Consider the following 25,406-nt stretch of genomic DNA (forward strand, 5'->3'; position numbering starts at 1 on the left):
CTTCCCACGAAGTCTTGCAGAGACTATTGATGAAGGTGAATGAATCTGGAAGTGCGAGTTGATTATGAACCAGAGAGCCGATAGATTGACCACTGCTTTATTTCACTGTACACTTGACACAACAGTAAAGAAATAACATAATATTGCATATGCAACAAATCACAAATGGGTCCCGACGGATGTTCTCAGAACAACCCAGAACGGCAAGGAAGAAACTCGACATCTGCTCCAAATGTCGAAGTACATGTGGAATTTCAATGTCGAAACTGAGCCTGTTGAAAGTATGGTAGTTGTCATGGTTCGTGCTCTATTGTCGCTGCTCACTGTTTCTTTAAACATTGCAACACGATCCGGTGACGACGCTAATCTCCGCTGTAAACGGTCGTTGCCTATATGACCTTGGAACCCGGGTAGTGCATTTTCTTTTTTCAATATTTTCTTCAATATTTTTCACGATGCTCTTGTTTTAACTACGTTTGAAATTGAAATGCTGCTTTCTATACATTTTTGCCCCATGTCTGCCAAAGAAAATACGCTCGAATCGACTTCGACCAGTCAGCGATATAGCGTCCACTATTTTAAACGGCAACGACCGCTTGTGACATGGAAAATAACGGCGACGACCCGCTAGCTACCGAAACTGTAACCGGTCACAAACTCACCTATTCATCAGGTAATTACCAGTAAGTCAAATCTTTTCGAACTGAACACCTGTTATGTAGCTACATATGAAAGGTATTAATGATCATTCAATCTACCCATCTTTTTCGTTAAAGTAACTAGGCTTATCATAGTTTGGCAGCTTCTACTGAATATGGAACATTCATTTGGTGACTAACTCAGTACCAGTTCTAACTCAGTACATCGCGTGCTCAGTTCTTGCTTGCTCTCTTTGCGGTTTTGGGCCTTTTTCGTTTGGTTGTCCCATTGGTCGACTGTTTGTCACGGGTCGTCGCCGTCAGGTCGGTCAGCGAATGTCTCCTTTGCGACGAGAAACTCTTGCCCGGCATAACTTTGTCCCGTCCCCCTGGCGTGCGTTTTCCCGTGGGGGGTCGTGCAGCAGTAGTTTTGTCATGTTTGTGCGCATCGTTTGATTTCGATTTGCTACTAACATACGTGTGCTCGCGGATTGGCTTGCTGGGAACAGACGACTGCCCTCTGCTGAAGGTTATATTGCTGGATTTCGGTCGACCTAGGACGGTATTGTTCTCGTTTATTACAGCAGCGTTCGACCGTTGCTTAGAATGGCAAGGTGTACAAGACCTGGGTCTCGCAAGCCGAGACGGCGACCCTTTCTTGTCCTCCTCCTCTCTGGGCGGCTGACGTTGGTGGCTGTCGTACCCGTGTTCTTTACAAGTCCCCGTGCAGTAGCGTTGACGGCAGTAGATACATACCCGCCCGGACGGCACCCTTTTCTGCGTGCAGTTTCCCGCACACATCGGCTGTACACAGTCGGGGTGGCACGGTTTGCCCTGCCCGGCTTTAGGTTTCGCTAACGCCGCAGAACGTTCCCTACTAGCGCCCGATCTAGACGCGGCGCGGGAAGAAGGACGCTGACTTTTTTCCATCTCCCACTGGATCGTCTGCAGCTGGAGCCGCTCGAACTCCATCAGCCTGTCAATGATGTCCAGGTACTGTCCTTTCGGTTTGACTCTGACGGCGTCTTTCCAGTTCTTGTTTGACAGCAGGGCCAGTTCCTGCAGGTCCCACTCATTGAACGGTTTAGGCAAGAAGTCCGGAAACGGAAAGACGTCTGACTCGCCTTCTTTGCTATCATCGCTATCGTAATCATCAAAGAATCGTTCGATGTCCTCCAGTTCCACACTATCTGGCTTGAGCTGTAAATCTGGAATGTCTTTAGGAATCGTGCCTTCTTCGCCCTGCTGTCTTTCTGTCTCAGAATAGTCTGTATCGTAGTCGGAGCTGTTATCAGCACTAGAGGCAGTCAGAGCCTCTTTCAGTAGAGGTTTGTTACTGCCTGCTGTAGCCTGGATAGCGAGGTCGGCTATCCGTTCGTTGTAATCGCCTGGATAGACCAGGGAGTGGCCGCTGCCCGGGCGAGGGGACCATGACGATGAGGGCGGACGGAAGGGCACTCGTCTTCTCGATGCGTAGGGTGAGCGGGTAGGGCGTGGCAATCTGGAACACAAGGTACAGTTATTACCTGAAGAACATTCGTAACACACATCATATTTAAAGAAACAAACTGTTCTCCAACTAATGTGGCGTGGACGCGCCAACCTTCTCTCAACGGGAAAGGGGCGATATCGACTTCCAACAACCTTTGACCCATTGCACGTGCATAAAGCCATGTATCCAGAGAAATTGGTAGATACCAAGATAGAGGACTAAGCTATTCAGTCGAAAATTCCCATCTTTTTCAGTTTCTTCATAATACGTATACGTGACGAATTATGAAGCGCTACACACCGAGACCCGTAGTGCTATCTACTCTTAGACTAGCTACTAGTTAACCTCATAGCAACAGGCAAAGTTTCAATCCAAAGTACCAGCCACACCGACAGAGTGGGAACCCTCGCCAGTAAAGTGGACTATCTTTCTGCACACCGTTGTACCTTTCATCGCCACCGGTACCTTTATTTCCTCCTGCGGAAACAAGACTTACATTTTTGTAACCTGCAGTTCGACGGGAGGAGGATGGAACTTTATCTCGACCGGCATCCTCAAATTCATTCTGAATTGTAACGGAGTGTGGGAGTGAGTGTGAGAAGGGTCTGGTCACATTCGTCGTAAGGTCGTCGTGCGATTGCATACCAAAGGTATTATTGGGATAGTTGTATGGTTGTGCAGTTGTTACTATAACGATAGACGTATGGTAGTGGATTCTGCCTGAGACATCCGACCGTTTCCAAAATCATAGTCAGTTGCTTGAGTAATTTCTGTTTGGCGTATTCTATTTCATGGATGCCTAATCTTCATCGACGTACCGAGAATATCATTGTCGGCCGTAGATTTAGTCACAGTCTGCTTGAAAAATCCCGAGACAGCAACATCGTACGACGACCGACGACGAATGTGCCCACGCCGTGAAGAGTTGAGTCAATTAAAACTAAATGTTATTTAATGTAAGGGTTTGTGTCGGAAGCTTGCCAGTTCAGTAATTTCAGATTGGCACTAGCCATGCATCACCACGCTTCACCAAATGGCGGCAACCATGAATTCCTAATCATCGCCCCGACTGCTAGCTTCATCGGTTCCTTAATTTCCTGCTTAATCAAACAGGTTAACCACTGTGGCCTTATCGTCGTCTGTTCGCCTGATGGCTGACGTAATTCGTGAGCACAATAACAATTTCATGCTTTCACTATCCACGATCCCATAAATCTAGCCTAGAATCCAGTCTTGTTAGCTTTGGTGTGCTTCAGAAGGTCGCTCGGGAGCGGACCAAAGCTGACAAGGCTGGGTTACAGGCTACCATAGACCAAGCTACGGTAATTTTCTCATCTAAATACAAATGTACAAGCACACACACGTGCATCCCATTTTGTCTAGTACCAGTAGCATATTAGTAGATAGGACCAAATGCTCTAGAAATGTATGTCAGTTACAATCAGTTGACGAAACGTAGATCGAGAAACACGTAAATTTCAAGATGAAGTAAAACACGTGCAATTGTAAATACAACGACCCGAAAACCTAAGATTGGTGGTCAGGAACGGGATTCAGAATGGGGAAAGAAAAAGGGTTAAACCTTAACAACATTTTGTCTTAAGATTCAGTGTATTTAGTAATACGACGCTGGCTAATAAGAAAAGACTGGTCCTGGGTTTCGAGTCCCTAGCAGGCCCCAATGTTGTGCCCTTGGCCGTTTCTCAACTTGACGGTCAAGACCTAATACCTAGCTTTGGTTAGTGACATCCTCTTAGATGGCAGGTAAAGCCGGAGGTCCTTTGGTTGATGAGAGTCACATTTCGAGCAACGTGATGTTTAAGAATCTACCAAATATATCGAAAAGACGATGGTACATCCAGGCCAGGGGTATATACCGGTGTGAGTTGAAGAAACCTATCGGTCTGGTCATACACAGTTTTGTACTCTAATAACACAGTCCTAGTATAAAACTAGTTTAACGTATACGTATTTGCACCGTTATAGCTTGTAGTCTTGTAAAGAGCCAGGCGTACAGTGAATTTAGAAATACATAGCCTACAGTCATATCCGATACGGACAGCCAAGCCTAAGACCTTCCAATCCCGGTACTACTGTATGTTTTTTCTGTACGTTATCGGCTATCAGTGCTTACCGGTTACTTTTCTCCTGCTTCTGGAAGGGAGGCGACACCACCATCATGGCGTCGTGGACGTGCTCGAAGGCGTCGGGCACCACCTCGGGTCTGTTCGGCGTCGGCGTGCGGAAGGCCCGCATGCTGAGACTGGAGGGTGTCGGCGGCCGGCCCAGGCGGTGATGGTCTGCACCTCGGGAACTCTGTCGTTCAATTAGAGACAGACGATCAACGACTACACACTACACAGTCTGTAAACATTCTCACGGTAATGAAATGCATGGTCAAAATTCTCATTTAACAACCCAGTGAACATGCAGAGATGTTAACAGTACGCACGGCTTCAACATGAATGTTTCCCCGAAAAAGCTTCTATTAAAGATAAGGCATGGGGCACCGTAATGTATATGGAATTTGTAACTTCCGTTGTGTATACACAAGTTAACTTGGGACTCAAATGCACATGGATACTAGTAAACTTGGTACATAATCACTTTGGAGAGCCAGCGATTTATAATTATGAAAAGTTAGGCCCGGTAGCAGTGGTGCTATGTCAGTCCAGAAGAAAATTTGATCACCCCAAACGACGTCGTGAATTTGAATAAGCTCGTCGTCCTTAACTCTGCTATTGGGTTCATATATATGAAGTATACAGAGGATACACACAACCGAGTCAACAGCGAGAATCAAATATTGTTGTGCCTTCATTTCAAAGGAAGTAAACTGTAACTCGTAGTGGGAGAGTTCGAAGGGAAAGTTTATGTTACGGTTATTTACTCAGGGCAAACTTTCACTAATACCGATCGATCACGAGTATTGAACGCACTCAGGAGAGGAAAGAATGTTATATAACTGGTACACCGTGGTTGTCAACACTGCGTTAATAAAACATCGTGGTCATATTTGTTGACACGTTTCAACCGTCATATTGCTTTGGTCATGTTCGCTCACCAAACTTGTATCAGTTACGGCACAATCAGCACGGGAAGGTTAAAACTAACCATGAAATTGAACGACCACGCGGAAAAATACGTGTTCCACCAAGGAGGTTAAAAACCTTGGTTACACTGCAACTTTTGATACTCGATTCTTAGTCATTTGTCACGCTTGCTACTAAAGGGTTCGGTCGCATTAGTCGGATGATCGTCGTACAACCGCAAACAGTGGACCTTCATGACGATGTGATCGTGCATGTGTATTGTACATGTTTCAGCTGACTTGGATCCTTATCGGCGGTTGGTTCTTTCAAAGTCTACAGCCACATTCTACGACATCAAAACTGTACGACAATCTACCACGAATATAACCACATCGTAACGTACCTACAAGTTGATTAACTCATCGTCTGAGACAAAACTCCAATTTTAAGCGCGAGTTACGTTTGTAGGCTATCATCTGTATGCGATATGTTTACGCCGCATGGTTATACTGTCATGTAGTTAACCACCCTACCTTTGTGCTGCTAGCATTTCCCATCTCTGTCCATGATGTTATGACCATTTGTCTTCTGTCACACACACCATGTATGAATTATAAATGAAAGGTACTTTATTCTCCATAGCGGAGACGCGGAAGTCTGTTTTTGTTAGAAATTGATTACCCTTAATGTTATGGCTAGTCAGTATAGAATGTAGTATTTTTTATCTGCAACAACAGTAGCTTATTAGGCTGTATGCAAGACTGTTTCCAGAAAAAAAGCTCCTCGGCTCCAGGGCCAACATGTCTCCAAGGTAATTTCAACACCCCCCCATCTGAGTCAAACCCCGAGATTCCGAGGAGGGGGTGAAATTATTCATAACCTGTGTAGGCTTTGGAAATAGTCTGACATCCAAGCTATGGTGTATGATAAAGTAGTTTTAGCATTACTATGATGACGCAAGTCTCAAGTCCCACAGGGAAAATGACACTGCAGACATTCAATCATGAGTATGCCGTGACTTGTAACACCGACAATCTATCTTTCGGGGACCTCTGGCTTATGCCCCTGTCGCACGGCAAGCAAATCGATCAGTCGACGAGGACATTTTTGCCACTTATAATTATACGCCCTGTCTTCTGTCGATCATCGCGCGATTTCTAGAGATCGCAGGTTCCCAAGTGCCATTCACTATGAAAGGGTAGATTTTCAGATGAAAAATACTCTCGACTTTCTGACGATTCCAAAATACAGCAACCTTCTGATGATTAACAAATATTGCAGAAGCTCATCCACTGTGTGACAGGGTCGTTAGGACTAGCGACTGAATGTTCAAAGTATAAGGCGAGGTCCATAAGTATAATGTGCGATATTCCGCAATAGACATTCTCTACAAGTGGTTGGGAAGACAAATAGGAATACTACAAGTTTAATAACACGGGAAACGTAAAAGATTAACTTGAATGTGTTTAGTGGTCTATTTTAGGACTGCCGTATTTGTAGATCTGGACCTGTTTTGATGAAACATACATGTGAAACTAAGATCCTTATGGCAGTATCTCACTATAGCTGCGGCACGCTGACGGCCCCGCGTGACATACGCGCTCAACGAATTTCATCGATAAAAGGAATGTTTATATATTATGTCCTTTTAGTCATACGTGTACGTAATCATGATATATTAAAGTCAATGATAACATAAATCCCTAAACTCAACTTAGGACGCAGCGACAACGCCAATATGCCACTGTCCAATCATATATCCACTGAAGAACCTTAATGGATACCACACATCGTCGGCCTGTGATGCTGCAGTACCTAAAAATACAGCTAGAGAGCCCAAAATTGCATTGTTTCCTTAATATTGTATTTGGAGGAAAATTTGCAGTGATTCCCAGACTTCTTGATATTTGTTACGACTCTAAGGCTGCACTAAGTACAATGTATTAGGCGGAGCCGCAGAGGGAGCACTGTCCTGATCGTATGACATCGCACGCCCTTGCCTTTCATCCATAACAGGTACTCCATTGTAATTGGAGCTTGCAAAACAGCACAGAACAATTGTAAAATCTATAGAGACTCTCTCCCAAAGTGGTTTCTAAACAAAATCGCCAAACACGCCCACGGTTGAAGGATTCATCGATCGGTTCTCGTCTCAATAACAATGCACGCCGAGTTGGTGAGCAGGCACAAAGTCTGGATATTTGCCCAACTCTCCTTTCATCTTAGTCCCTAACACTCTCTTAAATCACATTTAGAGGTAACGTTGTGAGGCAGGAATGTGTTGTAAAGCGGTTTTAAATAGGCGTTTGGTACTGGTTATCTGGTCCAACAAAGACAGCCGTGTCTAAGCTGGCCGCCAAAGAGCTCTCACAGACCACAGTCTGTCACGAGATTGAACGTGACCGTATGGACTTTGCGGATGTGGTATATTTATCGAAATATTAGACCCAGACCACAGAGCGCACGGTTGGCGCCCAGATAGATGTTTAGACTACCTTTCCACTAACCTTAATAGAGGCTGACACCGCTTACCAACGCTGAGCGATCAAAGATTTAAAAGAAAGTTCAACGAAATAGATACATAGGAAAGAATATTTTTGGTATTGTATGTTTTGGTGCAGGGTTCACACAAATCCAATTTTGCCCGCTGTACGGTCGCTCGACGACCGCTGTCTAGTCGAAGTCAGTAGAATAATAACCGAAGGACATCACAATTCAATCTACACCAACGTATCCATCGGGACAGTAGTTTTTTTTTCAATTTGAATACAGAAACATCAGACAATGCTCAAGTAGGAAACAGACAATGCTCAAGTAGGAAAACTCTACAGATGTAATGATAGGGGTTAAAACAGGATTTGATACAAATAAGAACGGGCAGATCTCTTGGAAAATGTTCACTGTCACATTCCAGTATTGTTTTGTCTACATGCATGATATCAGGCAATGTTTAACCCCAAACAAACTAGTCCGTTGGTCTCAGAAAGTCATGGACTTTGCGTCCTACAAGCGTGACGACAATAACGGCAAAGAAAAATGTTATGGGAAAAATCAGAGGACCACTTGAAAATTCTTCTTGACTTTTGAATGGTGCAAGGTTTTGAGTTTCCCAGCCATATCCTCGTGGGAATTATTTTGTAGCTGTGTATTATGACCCAATTTGGGGTTTTCGGAAAACACTTCCAAAAGTTGGGAGATTGCCGCCTTCTCCCTACATTTCATGTAAGAACAAGTGCTTGACGGTGACACTTGAGGAGCTAGACGGTAAGGCTGTAGTGACTTACCCGCTTGCCGTGCCTGCTCCTGCCGCCTATGCTCAGCTGCACCTCCCGTACCTGCTCAGTCAGTCTCCGCAGAGTTTCCTGTCCGGGAAGAGGCAGACGGTAGTACCAAAAACGGACCGGCGACTCTGGCCGTGTGTTCTGCGTCTTCAACATTCTAAACATCTGCATGGTCTAACGGTCTAAACTCGTCCGTAAATCACTGCATCGTCAAGAGCTAGGTAGAACCACAGCTGCCCAGTTCCGTATATGATCACCACTTGTTCTGCCCTCAACTCTAAGGTAACGCCCGTGTACTCGCGCGTTTTCGTAGTTAGTCTAATAATGTATATACTGTAAACGACAAAGGATTGTTTTCCCATCCCGACGCCAGTACTTAACACACCACACTTTTAGAGCCAGTGGAGGGAAACGCCGGCTGAACCAATACCATAGCCGCACGCCCTCACTGATTGCTGTGTTACCGTAAATGTTGCTTGGAAATTACATGGAGGAACATGACGCCTCCGTGTTTCTGCCTGAGGGTGGATTAAGCACGGACGGCTGGGGAAATGGTGGGAACGTATTGCACGACAAACATTCATTTTTAGACATTGACACCGAGCAAACAATGTCAGAAGGGCAGGTAATAAAAATATTAAACTCACCTGGGTGATTTTATACAGGGACGGGTCTGAAAGGTATTAGAATAGATGTGATCAGTATGTACATGTATACTTAGTCTAGTATATATGTCGACATGACACAATATCAACACAAGTGACACAATAAATGTAAGTAGTGTATCGTTTTATAAGAAAGTATGATTCTCATAAATCGTCCGCAATTGTTCACATCATCTTGTCTTGTTTGCCTTTGCGGAACAATAAGGCCAAGGAAAAATATGTTGTGTTTTAGGTTACGCGCCCTAGCTTTTTTGGGACCGACCGCGGACATTTAACTATCTGACATCTAAGTGATGAAGACGTTGTTTAATTTCCAACAGTTTGTTCTCCCCATTTCGTGAACAATGTTTATCTGGATGATTGAAATCATTATGAAAATACTGATGCATTCTAGTTTCACACTGTCTATCAAAGAGTGTTCGTTGAGTCGCTACGGCCGAAATCTAAAACAAAAGAGGATCCTACAGCTGCTTACCGACCCTATTTCTTTAGGACCGTAATTCGAAACACCACATTGACGTTTCTGGGCCTTATGGTCACCCCGAGGTTGGTAACGATTGGTTCAATGTTCAGAACTGTTGGTTTGGTATCAAACAAAATAGACTTTGAATCGACTAACGGACCCGACGTAACGGTTACCCGCTATCCTCTGGAGTTCTAACTGACAATACCTTTAAGAGTTCCTATTTCTGAAGTCGGTTTTGTTTTTCGGATAAATTTACCGCGGCCGAGTGTTGCATTATGCCCATTTCTGGGTTCAGTGAAAATGTATAACGGCTACGACAAGTATGTGTTCTCTAGACCGAGAGGCTATTGTTCCTAAATTCCGAAGTGGTCACGGTATGGGCTGTAGTTTGGGCAGTGAAAAATTGAAAAAGACGACCTTTATAGATCTAATCAACTCAACCTTGCGCAAATGTCGCTGCCACAAGGGGTATCAAGAAACTTCCTTCTTTGTTGTAGGTAATCATATTTTGTAGCAAGCGAATTGCATGTTACACAACGGTTAACCCACTAAGATCTATTTCAGAGCCCTATAATAAGGTGACGCGAGGTCACACAAAGCCCTATCTCTCCTCAATATTTCACAAGTCATAAAAATGCCAACATACGTTTGCAACCATAATACATGCTTTGTCCTCTGATATGCTGTTCAATGTCCCTATCAGAACAGATTTATGTACTGTTGGTACAGCTACATGATTATTGGCACACTTTTCATATTAACATTAGTCTAAATATGCTTTGAAAAGTATTGGTAGTGTACGGTCCCGGCCACATATGTCGTACGATCATTGCACGATCGCGAACTGTATGAGAACATTCTCGGGATAGTCGTGAAGGTGTCTGCAAAATTCGTTTGTCTTTTTACGGGAAGGGCTGCCTTGGACCACTGTCGGTGGTCGGTTCTGTCACCGCCTGCTTGAAAATTCTACGGCATCAAAATCGTACGACGGATGTGAGCGCGCCCTATGAGTTATTGTGTTTGTATATCTTTGTCACGGATCATGTGCGTCATTTATGGGGGCTGTTACAGTATATATTGAACACATAGCAGTAAATAAATGTAACAGAAGAGGGGTGTGTCTTGTTGACCCAGTCCACATACCAAATCCGTCGTCGTCGGAGTCGTGATCAGGGGGAGACGTTTTTCTCGTCCACGCCTGCCATGACAGGGTGTTCTGAAAGAAAACACATTGCCATTTACAATATGGAAAAGTGCTAGCGACAAAGTGTATGCAAATGTTATGACATTGATGTTATCGGTTACTAAGGAAAAGGTTATCAGCGACGGGATTTTTTGAGGGACTGTCGATTAAGTCATTGGTTACTTTGGTATTTACGTCAAGGATGTTCTTTGAACTACAGAACCATGTAGACAAAGGGAAGGCAAACTGATCCGTATTTTCAGCAAATAGGAGCCAAAGTCAATTTTCCACTTCGAAATTCTAAACGCTGTAGAAAATTGCCTGCGTAATCAACTTATTTGACAATCAGAGCGGAATATTTGGGGGTGCGCCGTTCTGTTACACACGGTTAAACGGCCCTGTCATCCTGACAAGATCGATTAGCTGATCAACATGTTCACAAACGATACTTGCGATGTTCTCTCGATCATCGCGCGATTTTTTAGGGATCGACCTATGTTCGTACGTCACAGAGCCCCATTGAATACGACAGGGCAGATTTTCAAGCGAAAAATACGTTCGACCCTTTGTCGATATCAGGCGACCTTTTGGCGATCTACAAATACGACAAAAGCTCGTCGACTGTGTGGCAGGGACATCAGGTGTTAGACGTTCTACATGTTCAAGCCATATCGTAACAGACAACAAAAAGCAATCTTCGTGTTTCACTGACAGTATCTTAGCTCGATAATGGAGTAACCCGATACACACGGCGAAAGACTTCTGTGTATTTAGGTATACAAACTTAAGAGGGGACTTAGGTCCTTCTTTAAGGTTTGTATTTACTTGTCCTCACAAGACTACTTTTCTGGACGGAAACATGTCCACAGTAGGGTGGAGGATACATTGTATCTGCCAATGGAGTCCTGTGGGTCCGTTGTACTGGTCAGCTACTTACAGACAAATCTTACACCCCATTTTGGCCAATTTTGTCTGCATGGATTCATCTAGCTCCGAGACTTATTTGAGACAAATTATTTTAATTTTGTGTTATCCTTCCTCGGTGGTAGTAAAATGATAACCAATGAATGGATAGAATACACCGCGCACTCATGGAACACAAAACACCTGTTCCACAACCATATATATTTAATATACAAGAGGGGTCGGGGTTTCTTGGAAGGATCAATTTTATACAATCCAGAGATTTTAATGATAATCGTACCGGACAGACAGGTTTTGGCATAACCGTCTGCGTATGAAATCTCCCAGCGCTACGCCCCCCTAACTGACCCCGATCAGCCGATGTCAGACCCCACACCGTACAGAAACCGTACATGTACCCATAGTTTCTACCACGCTGGCCATAAGGATGTATTTATCAGGGGAATTTGGCCACCATAGGCAAGGATTTGCTTGCGGAAGCTAGGGGATCTGACCGACTTCCCAAATGACTGGCTCCTGCCCAATGATTTACTCATTTTGCCGAAATCTACTCTCCATAAACCCTATTAAAGGAAGGCCGGGAGGAGGCTACCGACTTCCGTACCTGGTCCAGGTCCAACGTAGGCCGTGCCGCTTGCCGGGCACTCCGCTGCTCTAACCGGGCGGGAGGCTTCCAGTCCGCCGCCGCCGACTTGGGCCGCTTGACGTGCCTGTACACAGAATTAGGAAGGGACATTTTCACGACTGTCGTGTGAAATCCTCACAAAGCTCATCGTGACCTTTTAGCTCAATAGAAAAAGAATGGCTCGAAAGACAAATGGATAATAAATGGGAAAACAGTGTCTCGATATAAATCATTTACACACCCCTGAAAGCCTTTCTTGTTGGCCCTCGGATGAGGGGCAGGCCAGTTTTGACTGTAAACTGTGGTCAGCAGGTCAGTCGACTCCGGCCACTGTGTGTCCACCGCCATTTTCGACTTGCGGCGAGGATCAGGTGTCGGCATGTAGAATGGATTCCGCCGGTGTGAATGTGCGCCCTACAATAGCAAGGTGTTGTCAGTAACCAGGCACCCGACACAAAGGTCATGTTGGCTCAGCCAGTCAACAGTTGCCGGGCGGTTTGCGTCCTCGCTCTTGATTGGTCCTTAGGGAGAGAATGCCTCAAGCACGGGCGTCCTAACGAGTTGTAAGCGTTTGTTTAAGAAGCTATGACCCATAGAAAACGTGAAAAACATTCGTTACTCAGCTTTTTGTGGTTATCTTAAACAGAAATTTAACGAAACCACCACAAACAAGTCTCAGAAAAAAACACCTGTTTGAATCCCACGCCGCCTCAGACGTAACTATGCCACCTTGTCGCCAGGGCGTGCTGCTAGTAAGAATAATCGACTCCAAGTTCAAGAAGGTACAGCTAAGGAAAACACTGGGACAATGTCTACTGTATTATGAGGCTTAAACACAAAGCAACTGTAGTTGCAAAAATAAACACGGCCCAACACACCTGCTATGATAACAATCGTGCTTACGGTGTCCCAAAAAGCCTAATGACACACACGGTAGAGCCTTCTTAATCTAAAGTGGTGCTTATTATCGCATTTATCTTGTGAAGTTGTGTGAAAGATGATCTGGGTCTTGCTCCGGGCGATAACGTTCTCAAATGAATGGGGATTTAATCCTAACCAAAGGCAGCATTCCGTTTCCACGGGTTACGTCTGGAAATATTGGCCAGCTTTTGTTACTTCTGGCAAGAGACTACTGGTGCGCTTTATCGGCGCTTGTTTGTTGGTTAGATGTATAATTATTAAAAAAAAAAAACTTTTCCGTGTCTGCCACGGCACTTCATTCTACACTGTCAACCCTGTACAGAGAACAGAAAATTATCTAACACATCGTCCTTCAGGAATGATAACTCCAAATTCTATCTGCTTAGCGGTTGCAGATTTTCGTTTTTAATCTTTCAATTTTGTCAGGCATGGGCTTATAATTACTGACAATGACCTTTATTGCATATCCATACCAAACATGGGCTAAACGCACTCAGGTATTGAATATAGAAAATGCCATGAAAATAACTTTTTGCCTGCTTTGTTGACCTCGAAAAGGCATTTGACTCCATTTGGCACAAAGGACTGCTATACAAACTTTTATCAAAAAGTATCTGGAAAATTCTTCGGTATTTCTCTTATATGGCAAATGATTAAAATTTCTGAGGAACTATTGATCCAGTAATGTTCTTCATATTTGGACATGTGGCCAGTTCGTCTAGACTGTGTTGATAGGTTGTGTGAAAACCTGGAAATCATTTGATTTTGGCCCCTTAGCAGCTTTCCTTGGTACTGCAGTGGAATGTCTGGTTTTGATATCTCGCATTGTGAACAAGCCTTTGTCTATGTTGTGAATGAAAAACAAAATCACTTGAATTATATTTTGTATTTATTCATTCATCATCCAACAAGTGAACAATTGCAAACTGTTCACATGCAAACTTCAACGATGTTAAAGCAGAATCTTATGTTTTCTACACATCTCTGTCTGTAACCTAATCACTGCAAGTACACTTCACAGCAGGAAATGTCATAACATTTTCCCATTCAACAACATAGCTATCTTGGTGTCTATTGAAGAGGAAATAATCTGTCTCATTATTTACAAGTGTGCAATCTGATAAATTTATATACACACACAAATTTTAATCTAAACAAAAATGTTATGTAAGGATGGACAAGAGGATTCTTGGGGAAGGATATTTCAAAATAACAAAAATAAAAAGTTACGTATTAAGAAAACAAACAAAAACATAATCTATCATGGTCCATGTGTTCACGAAGTGGATTATAAAACACACAGTAAATTATGCTCAAAGATATTCTATACACAAGAATTGCTACAATTTCCTACTTGTTATAGCAAAGGTAGTCTTTTCCGATCCACCACTAAGCACTTGCAGTTGTCAGTTTTAGCACCTGAGAACGTATCCAGTTTCCTGAATACCTTTGTATTGTGCTCATGTTACCACAGTTCCTTTTGAATTTGAAAGCAACTTTGCAAGTGGCTACCAACATTCTAATTATACTTGACTTGCAACAAAATACTACTCTCCAAGCAGAGGTCAAGTCGCAGAGATATACTAGTAGTCGAAAAAAATACAGAGCTGCTCCTCCTTTTCGACTACTAGTATATCTCCGCGACTCGACCTCTGCTTGGAGAGTAACAAAATACGTGCAGTGACAAGACATCCTCATAATTGTACCAATATTCTGGAGACACAGTCAACTTTTTAAGTACATTCAAACCTGTACAAGTGACCACCTCTACATAAGGACCACCTGACCACTGTCACCACTATTTGGCGGTCCCTTAAATTACATTTCCCATTGACAGAAGCATTAAGAATCCTGTTAATAGCAAATTCCTGTTAACATTGACCAGATTTCATTGGTCTTCTGAGTAGTCTTCTTGGGCACTTTTGACTGTAACACTAGTTGAGCATGACTGATGTGGCTTGTCAGCAGGACTTCTAGTAGTGTGTGCAGTTGTGTAGAAATTACTGGTGGCTTGTATGGCCTCCATAGCTTGTGGTATTTGTCAGATGAAGATCCAGTAGCATGAGTAGTTGTGAAGGATGTTACTGCTGGTAGTTTGTGGTACTTGTCAGGTGCAGATCTAGTAGCGGGTGTAGTTGTGTAGGATGTTGCTGGTGGCTTGTAGGACCACCATAGCTTGTTGTCAGATGAAGATCTAGTAGCATGTGTAGTTGGGTAGTGGGTAGGATATCACTAGTGGCTTGTAGGACCTCCATAGCTTGTTGTCAGATGAAGATCTAGTAGCGTGTGTAGTTGTGTAGGATATTACTGGTGGTAGCTTATGGTACTTGTCAGGAGCAGACCTAGTAACGTGTGTAGTTGTGTAGGATGTTGCTGGTGGCCTGCATGACTTCTGTGCTGGTGTCATACTCCTGCGTAGTGTACTGCTGTGTCAGGGCGGCCTGTTGTTGCTGCAGGGATCCATCCTGCTGCAGCTGCTGCAGGGACTGCTGCGTCAGCCCTGCAGAACAAGGAAAGAAATCATCAGGTTTGTTTCTAATGAAACAAAAGCTCAAAGATCTCAATATTAATGGGTACTCATTGCCACCAAACTGTAGGGTGGTGGACAGGGAGTAGTGCCCTTGCCCTTGAGGAGCTGGGATCTCTTCTCCCATTCACATATGCAATTACAAAATTAAGAGACCACCCCCTCCACACTTAGAGTACCTCTACCCCCCACTGTGTCAGAGTCTTCAGCTAATTGAAGTTGTACACAAAACCAGAAGAAGAGATTCTCATTCGTCTCATAGAGTTTTCATATGTCTTGTTCAACTATATATGTCATTCATTTATGCAAATAAGTCTGCATTGATCACTTTCTGTCACTATGGTAAATGTGACTAGCATATGGTAAAAATTTTCAAAAAGACAGACAGATAAACAGACCAAAAACAATACAATGACCCTATGAGATGGACTGTCATGTCTGATTTACAACTTGTTCTAACACATTTGAACTGTACTTCCTGTCACTGACAGTGTACTCAAATAAAAATGGACTGACACAGAAAGAAACAAACACATGCAGTAAAAGTAAAACATAGCCTGCATATACAAAGAGTTGCTAAAGGCAAAAAAGAAAATATGAAGGATAACTTCTATAAGAAAGGATAACTTCCAGAAGAAAGATGACCATGGAATATATTTTGGACAGCATGAGCAGCCTTAAGCACAGTAAATTGAAAGAAGGAAGCTGCACAATGACCACATGTTAGAACTGCTTGTTAGAGTGCAGCCCACCTTGTTGCTGGTAGTGTTGTTGGTGGACCTGTTGGTGCATGGTGGTGGTGGTGGGCTGCTGGGCCAGGCTGGTGCTGGGGGTGGTCACTATGTGCTGCTGACCCATCAGCTGCTGCAGACCCTCACCTGGACAAAACAGACAGTACACAGTATGTTAGAATACAAATGATGAGAATGACTGGTATGAAGTAGGGCTGGGTACGGGTACACTGTACTGGTACAAAACCGTTTTTTTCTTATTGGACCGGTCCGGAAAAACCAGACCTGAAAAAATCAGGTGGACAGGATGTTGGACCTATTAGAAAATGTACAGATTACTTGATCAGGCATTCACATTTGGCACTTACCGGTCGAAGAAAATAACAAGAGCGAAGTAGAGTAAAGTTTAGAGTCATTTCTACCAAGGTTTACATAGATTTCCTCAACCTTCACAATTTATTTTTCCGGCAAACTATATCATTGTTTCAATTGACTTATTGAGGCATGCCAAGCTGTCCGTACCTTCCTGTGGATGAGATGTAGTCAGGATGACATGGTGGATGATCTCAGCTGTACTGACCACCTCCTGGTGCCCCAGGGTCATGGCATCCTGAGTGGCCATACTAGGAGTGGACATGGCCTGCTGCGTGGTGTACACTACCTGGTGGGGCAGGGATGTGCTGGCCTCGGAGATGGCCTACAGGAACCGTGCAGTAACAATATGATATTCAACATATACAGTGTACAGATGTCAGGAAACAAAATGATAGTCAGGACCAATATGAACAAGCTCTAGGTACCCCAAAAATGAGTCATCAATCCATGCTCCAATCACGCATAATCACCTCCTGTACATCTACAATATTGAACAAGAGCCACACAAGACTTCTAATTCTCCAAGTACATGTACACCATTTCCACCTTACATCCCGGCGGGACATAACACTGCAATACTCACATGCACACCAAGACAAACAAACACACCAACTGACTACAATGCTTCTGTTTTAAATTTAATGGCGGTAAACACATGAAAATTTAATAAGAACACATTTGATAAGATTGTACCTGCAGCAAGCTTGCTTCCTGTATAGATGAGTGAGCGGGCTGGGGAGACTGCTGAGGCTTCTGTGTGTTGTGTATCCTCTCCATGTGGAACTTCAGGTGGCAGTTACGATTGAAACGCTGCCCGCAGGCTTCACAGGTGAAGGGCTTCTCGTTCGTGTGCGTCATCTGGTGCCGCTTCAGGTCCTTCTTGTTCTTGGAGGCAAAGGAACACTGGTCGCACTTGTGGGGCCGCAGCGCAGAATGCTCCTGCATGTGCTCCTTCAGAGCCAGCCAGTCCATGGTGGAGAAATCACAGTCCACGCACTTGAACCCCTGTCCCCCGCTGTGGGCCTTCTTGTGTATTTCCAGTTCGCTGCGTCCACTGAACGACAACGAGCACTGCTTGCAGGTGAACTTCTTTGGTGTGGACGACCCCTGACCATCCTCCTCGCTGACATACTCAGTGTACTCGTGCCCTCCCTGTACGGCGTACTGTTGGGAGATGGGGACTCCCATGGCATACTGGGTGCCCTTGTCTGTGGAGGAGTCCCCGGCTGTCACCACCACTGTGTGGGACACTTCTGTGGGATCCCCCGCATACATCTGCTGCTGGGACACCACGGGACCTTCCGCGTAGGGGTTCAGTGCCACGTGTGTCACCTCCATCTCCCTCGCCCCCGCCACAGTGGCAGGCTGCAGTCTGTACTCGTAGTTGCCGATGTTCTCGCTAGGATCCATGTGGATGGTGACCACTTTCCTGGTCTCGCCCTCCCCCTCTTGTATGGGAAGCTGTATGGCGCTGATGTTGGAGTCTCGAGCAGTGCTCATGTTTAGGAGCAGATCGAGGGCGGACTCGGCCACACTCTCTGCTGATTCTGCTCCTGTAGCTTCATAGATAGTGGTTGTGCCAGGCTGAGACAGCTTGGCTGTGGCCACCTCTGTGCCTGCACCGGTATCCTCCGTGATCTCCACGATGGTGGTCTCGCCTCCGACCACCTGCAGGGCGGTGACAGCGTCCTGCACGGCCTGCGCCTGGCCGTGCACCTGGATCTGCTCGTATTGCTGCTGCTGGATCTGCTGCAGTTGCTGTTGTTGTTGCTGCAGGAGCTGCTGTTCCTGCTGCTGCTGTAGCTGCTGCTGTTGCTGCTGCTGCATGAGCTGGTGCTGCTGCTGTCTCTCCTGCTGCACCTGTGCACAGAGAGTATCATCAATGTTCCACCTTTCCTATAAACAACTCATCCACAACTCAACATTCACCTTTTCACCAAAAGACATCACAGCTTCCAAAGTGTTTGAGGATGCATGCTGCACCATAAAGGATCTGCCAAGAGCTATGGGGATGGAGAAGACTGGAGGAGAAGGGCCATGAATGTCAATATGAAACCTTCATGACAAGACGATGAGTGTCGGTAATTATGGATTGGTGCTTACTACACACAACACCCAAAATTGCAGCTCCAGAACAAGCTGCTAGAGGGCCTAACCTGCATCAGATTTTCCTAAAATCAAAAGCTATCAGAACCCAAGATGTCAAAACTATTTAACTGTAGTACGGTAGAAATCTACCAAAGGGCCCAAACTCTAGCTCATTATTTCCATAACCTACCAACACACCAAATATAATATAAAACCATCCATTTAGGCATTCTTGCTTTACCTTAATGACAAACAAGCATGCAGAAAAATGCTGCCCAAAATCTAAAACTTCTTGATGAAGGTCAAAAAGAAAATGAAGTGCTGCTAACCAATTGCTGCAACTGTTTATGTAGTTCAATGCCCAGTCTCTTCTTGGGTACGTCCTTCCCGAACAGTTCGAAGTATTTCTCCGGGTGTTGTCCCTTGACGTGTAACTTGAGGTTGCGCTGGTGCTGAGTGGAGAACTGGCAGATGGAACACTGGAAGGGTTTGGCACCGGTGTGCTTGGCCTCATGAGCAACAAGAAATTCTTCCTTTGAAGAGGCATATTTACCTGAAAAACACAAACTAATTTCATTACATTGCATGGGACACTGCAAGGGTACCAGCTACTCAACATGATAAAAAAATTGCAAATGGATCCTACCTAAAATTATACAATTTCTTTGAATATTTTGTGGTTTTAAATTTTTATGTAGCCTACATGTAGAGTTCAGACAGCAAGTCATCAGCATGTAAGTGTATAAGGTCATGTTTGCATCTATATAAGGCTAATATCCCAAATACAGGTTTATATAATTGTGTCCAAAAAGAGTCAATATGCAACAGCTGTTACTCTGAAGCAATGACGATGAAAGAGACTCAGCAGCTATAACTTAGAAGAGGTTTGGATATCAGACTATGTACAGTATGTGTATTACGTTCTAGGTATGTGCTACACTCACTCTCACTCACTCTAGCAGTAGCAACAAGAAGAAGCTTGACTACTTGACCAGTACTACTAGTTGACTTAATAGAATAAAAGTAGCATACAAAGATCACCATGCAGATTTAGATACCCTAAAACACAGCCACAAATACAAATGATGAACATCTTACAGAAGCTGCATTTGAAAGGCTTCTCATCATTGTGGGCCATTTGGTGGTTCAACAGCACCCTCTTGTTGTCACAGGTGAAATTGCAGAGTTCACAGACATACTTTCCGTCCACACGGGCATGGATGTGGGTCAACAAGTGCATCTTGAAGGTATATCTGAGATGGACAGTGAGATGTTATATGGTTCAACTGAGAATGGAGACAACATACTAGTAATTCATAAATCCAACAGCTGTGCAAAGCCGTGCCCATGGCCTATACACGTCAATCTTATCTTGAGGAGGCTCTGCTAAACGGGCTGAGATTTCCACTTTTGTCGGTGTGACCTCTAACCAGATGTTAGCAGGCTTTTAGCCAGGCATGCATCAACCCGTCAACGCGTCATCTGGGCGACTGGACGCACTTTTCTTAGAATAACAAAAAATTTGATGCCCCTGGACGCCCTTACACTGAGGAGAAAATCGTCTGACAAGCATGAAATTTTGATTGACCAGGGATGCTACCAGGTCATCTGTGGTCACAGTCTTCTACTGTGACCTCTGGAACAGTATTTTTGCCTCTTGGGATACCTAAGAATGCACTTTTTAAACTTAAAATCATCAATGGAAGGTGGATGCATCCAGACCCACCCTACAATAGTCACTTACCGTGACTCACCAATAAGTTTGGACTTCCTATTATAAAATCCTAGCTAAAAGCCTGGATGTTAGCCAATCAGAGAATTACCTAAATGTTCAATTTTCTGATTGGCTGACAGGACGCCAAGCTCACAAAAGTGGAAATTGCAGCCCAGTTTAGCAGAGCCTCCCCAGGTTATATTGTATAGGCCACAGGTAAGCCTCTGCATAGGCGAACGATAGCTCTAACAATGTTGCATGGACAGACCTTTTCTTAAAGGACTTGCCACATTTGTCGCACATGTGGGGCTTCTCGGCGCTGTGGGTCTTCATGTGCTGCGTCAGCCTCTTCTGCATGGTGTAGGTCCTGCCACACACGGGGCAGGTGTAGGACGACAGCTTGGGCTGCTGGTTGTGCTCCCTCACGTGCTCCATGTACGGCTTCTTCAGGGTGAACACCATGGTGCAGATCTCGCAGGTGTACGAGTTACGGTCCGCCTTCCGCCGGTGGGTGTCAATGTGACTCTTCAGGTGGATGTCACGCTTGAAGGCCTTTCCGCACTGTTCACAGATAAACGGACGGTCTGGGACAGGAGAAAGTGGAGATGAACATCAGGACAACAACAACATCATACGGCAGCATTTATCGGTACCTACTAAAAGAAAAATCTCATCACTTAGTTTTTCTACTGATTTACCAACACATCCGTACCTGTGGTGTGTGACGACTGGTGGCGGGTGACGTCCTTCTTGTACACACTGCTGTAGTTACACTTGTCACACTTGTAGGGCTTGGACTGCCCGTTGTGGTGGAACAGATGTTCCTTTAGTGAGGACCATCTGGGAGGAGATACATTGTATGTATCAGACACATTCATAAACATACGTACAAGTGCAGAAATAAACTTTCAATACACATCTTTGGAGTTCACTCTGATGGAATTATATAGAGAATACTCCATCATCTGTGGTACTATGCCAACAGTGAAACAACCAGGCTGGGATCAATGGTAATGCAGAATATGCTGAGCTGTATCTAATTTATGTCACACTGAGAAAACACATATTCTATGTGAAAACTACTTCAAGTTGCAAAAATTTTGTGCCTGCAAACTACAAAAAATATAAGATCAATAACTGAAGCTAGTGTTTGAATCTTTCATAGCGGTGCAATCCACCAAGCATACAAAGCACATTCAAATTATTCTATGGAAGCCTGTGTGTAATTGTGATACAATTGGGAACACCCGTATTGAACGTTATTGTGGCCCAGGTAAGACATTACCCGCAGTAGGTACCCACCTGGTACAGCTGTAGGGACAGTCGGGACACTTGAAACTGTTGGTACTGACTCCATCATGACACTTCTGGTGGAAGTTCAAGTCTGACACGGAGGGGAAGCGCATACCACAGCTGCGACACCTGTGGGTAGAAAATATTTCCATTAATATTTCGCATATGATAGAATTAATGATGTAAAAAAAAACAATAGTGCATAAGAAAATGCTGGTATCACTTGTGCATAAAAGCCCAACATCAAAAGTGTGGAAACTTGATTTGGGCTGATCACATCTCTGTGATTTATCTAGTGTGAAAACTGTGAATACTTTAGAAATTGCTAGTTTTGAGCAACAAACACCAGCACTGATTTTGTGATGGGTAACCAAAAACACCCCAAAACTCCCCTGCCATGTCAGGCATTGTGTTGGCAGGGAAATTGTTAATCTCCAAGCAGATCCCATGGTAGCATAACAATAAGATTGTTAAAGAAGCTGGCAAAGATTAGGAAATTTTGGCGCTTTTGTTTTGTGTAACCTTTGAATGTACGGTGACAACTTTGGTATCAAAGTAAGGGGTGATAAATAATATTTTCAATGATACAAAATAAATTTGTACCATAAAGTAACAATAGAGAAACAGTTGAAGAAATAAAAATTTCTAAACTTTGGGCAGTGACTGAGACTATATTGTAACAAACACTTTTAACATAAAACTAAAAAAGCTATATCTTTGGAATACTTCAAAGTATGTAATGCTGACTAACCTGTGAGGCCTCATCAGCTTACGTACTCTGTAGCCTTTCTTCATTTTTCGGATCCACTTGGCTTTCAGTTTGGCCACCCTCACCCTCCTGACAGGAGACGGGGAAACCTCAACCTTTTCCTCTGACTTTCCTTCCTTCTCCTCCTCTGTTGTTTTCTCTGTCCCATTCTTCTTTGGTTTGGATTCGTCTGAATTATTACTGGGCTGGGCTTCGGGATTTTCGGTACCATTTGTAACACTTGTTGAAGAAGATACTGCTTCCTTCTCTGCACCCTTTCCTGCTGACTCAACTGGTTTGGGTGCCACATCCTCGGTCCTGGCAAGTTTGGCGGCTCTTCGTGTGAGTGGAGCACTCCTTTTGAACCTCTGCTTGGGTGGAATCCCTCTGTCCCCTTCCATTATCATTTCCTCTGGAGGTTTGATTACTATCGGCCTCTCCGGCTCATAGTCACTGTCTTCATCATTGTCATCAACAGCACCGTCATCGGGCAGACTTTCATCATCACTCGCCTTAGCTTCTTCTTTTTCCTTCTCTTGTTGTTCTTCAGCTTTCTCTACACTTTTGCTGTCCTGTTTTGCCTCTCCATCCTTCTGGATCTGGTTGTGGTGGATGTGCATGTGCCTGGTCATGTTGGCCTTCATCATGGTGTCAAACTTGCAGAGTCGGCAGCGGTACATCTCTACCAACACAATGTCAATGTAGTCCTTGAAATAGTTGAAATCCTTCTTCTCCACTACAGGATACTTTCTGGGCCTGCCCCGACGGGATTTCTTGGGAGGGACAACCTCCATGGGGCTGGGTGCACTTTCTGCGACTGCCACGCTTGGAGGAGATGCGTTATCGTTGGGAGGCAGCGCGGTGGTGATCTCTCCTGTGATAACGGAGTTATTTGTCATCATGGCGGCCTCCAGGGCATTGACCCTGGAGAGGGCCTCGTGAACTATGTCTCCAGTTTGCAGCTGACCATCTGCGCCGATGAGCTGTCCGTCCACTGTGTAGATGATGGTGGTGGTTTCTCCTGCAGCACCAGTGCTTTCCTGGATAACTTGCTGTACATGTTGATCCATGGTGACCTAGCTGAACATATGGTGGGAAGACATCAGGTGTCATTTGAAAATTGAACTTCGAAGGGGCCACACTACTAGTACATACCATCAACACTGATCACTCCTCTGATAAATGTTTCTCGGTCTATATGTAGTCCTGATGGTCCATATGGCATATTCCTTTTTCTATGAGTTATAGTGAGCTATTCCAATTCAATATCAATCATAGCCACCCTGGGTCTTACTCATTGTTCATAAGAATTGGTTGCTTCAATTCTAGGAAGTATGTTATTTGTAATCCATAATTGACAAATACGGCATACCACTTAATTGAAGGCCAGAAGTAGGGGTGTACGGGTATGGTGTACCGACACAAAGTTTTTTTTTGCTTTTCTTGTTGGACTGGTCAAAAAGAGAAACAGACCTGAAAAAAAGTCAGTAGACCGGATTTGTGACCAATTGGAAAATGAACAGATACTATCGGCAGGCGTCCGCGTGTTTTAGGGCTTACAGGTCCAAGAAAATAACGTGCGAAAAAGAGGTAAGTTGTACATTTGTATAATGTCCTTGTCTGCAGTAGCAAAAGTAGGAGTATATCAAACTACTAGTAATAATATGAAGGTGAAAATTTACTAATATTACATGTCTGTGCAATCTGGAAGAAATTTCAATAGGCAATTCAGATGAAGTCATGAGCGGATCAGGTTGTTTGTCTGGCCTTCTTGCGTTTTCTAAAAGTTTGTAAAAGACCGCCAAAGTTTCACACCGTGGGGCTTCGAAGGGGCCATACACCGGGCGTGAGGCCCTGTGGCTGTCCTTGCCACCCAAAACAATCACGGACATCAGTCATTTGCTACGAAAAAACATCAATTTCTGTACTCAAAACTATCATACATCTAGTTAATCAACACAAACTAGTCAGCATAGTCGCTCTGCAACGTCTAGTAGACACCTCAGTCGTCCTTGCACGGATCTGAGCAGGAACTGGGGAAAATTTGCAAGATGGCCGCCCTTCTGTGTCGTCGTCGTTTTGCGCAGGCACTTCTGAAGCCGTTGTATTTTCCCACTTTCTGTACAAAATAACCCCCAAATTCCTACATAACATAAAATCACTATCCCAGTGTACATACCTGTCGTCCACCTGGAGAATGAACGGTGCTGACGCTACGTTTTGACCAAAAATTAGAGAATTTGTGATGGACAAAAGACACACGAACAAAATCTCTCAGTGCCTGTTACTTTCTTCACGACAAATATTCTCTCGAAAAATCTCGCGAGAAGTGATATTCAAAATGGCTGCCGTCCAACGGAATGTTCCATTTTCAGGGTTTGGCGGGGGCGTTTCTGTCAGTTATGAAGCCATGTAGCAAAAATCAATCCCATGATAAAAAGAGCATTCAGCTTTAGTAAATAACATTATCATCACTCAGATCATTTTATGTCCCTTGAAAGTTGAAGCGGTCCCCCAAAAGGCTAGAAATTGGCCAGAATTTTGCAAGGGTTGGTCGGGTAACAGCAGTTTTCATAGTAGGCCTTATGTCATGTTTATATGGATGACATCTAACCCTGGCAACGTTACCATCTGGAGTGTGCCCTGACGTTCATTATTATACACTATATACAATTGCTTCTCTCTCCGACTTGTGTTATACAC

The 25,406-nt window shown here is 44.2% G+C and overlaps 2 protein-coding genes across 9 annotated transcripts; both read right to left on the reverse strand.

Moving 5' to 3' along the window:
* Positions 1 to 81: 81 nt before the first annotated feature.
* LOC118417261 lies at positions 82 to 13,639 on the reverse strand. The gene is made up of 7 exons (XM_035822747.1): positions 12,548 to 13,639; positions 12,286 to 12,391; positions 10,718 to 10,790; positions 9,091 to 9,116; positions 8,447 to 8,524; positions 4,265 to 4,446; positions 82 to 2,139 (listed from the first exon to the last, which is right to left on the reverse strand). The coding sequence occupies exons 1-7, from the start codon at positions 12,685 to 12,687 to the stop codon at positions 873 to 875; spliced, it is 1,872 nt and encodes a 623-aa protein (XP_035678640.1). The 5' UTR covers positions 12,688 to 13,639; the 3' UTR covers positions 82 to 872.
* Positions 13,640 to 14,898: 1,259 nt separating this feature from the next.
* On the reverse strand, positions 14,899 to 25,062 carry LOC118417263 (zinc finger protein 335-like). Of its 8 annotated transcripts, XM_035822751.1 has the most exons (12): positions 24,883 to 25,062; positions 22,707 to 23,783; positions 21,965 to 22,084; positions 21,375 to 21,502; positions 20,931 to 21,246; positions 20,047 to 20,201; positions 19,278 to 19,501; positions 17,554 to 18,720; positions 17,008 to 17,182; positions 16,507 to 16,632; positions 15,531 to 15,727; positions 14,899 to 15,373 (listed from the first exon to the last, which is right to left on the reverse strand). In XM_035822751.1, exons 2-11 carry the CDS (start codon positions 23,771 to 23,773, stop codon positions 15,570 to 15,572), a joined length of 3,636 nt encoding a protein of 1,211 aa, XP_035678644.1. In that variant the 5' UTR covers positions 23,774 to 23,783; positions 24,883 to 25,062; the 3' UTR covers positions 14,899 to 15,373; positions 15,531 to 15,569. The 8 variants fall into 8 exon arrangements, with proteins under 8 accessions (XP_035678644.1, XP_035678643.1, XP_035678645.1 ...); XM_035822750.1 differs by lacking the exon at positions 14,899 to 15,373 and having other exon boundaries at positions 15,520 to 15,727; XM_035822752.1 differs by lacking the exon at positions 14,899 to 15,373 and having other exon boundaries at positions 15,520 to 15,727; positions 22,707 to 23,779; positions 24,883 to 25,057.
* Positions 25,063 to 25,406: the final 344 nt, after the last annotated feature.

This window comes from Branchiostoma floridae, chromosome 6 (genome assembly GCF_000003815.2).
Source record: "Branchiostoma floridae strain S238N-H82 chromosome 6, Bfl_VNyyK, whole genome shotgun sequence".
Lineage (NCBI taxonomy): Eukaryota > Metazoa > Chordata > Leptocardii > Amphioxiformes > Branchiostomatidae > Branchiostoma > Branchiostoma floridae.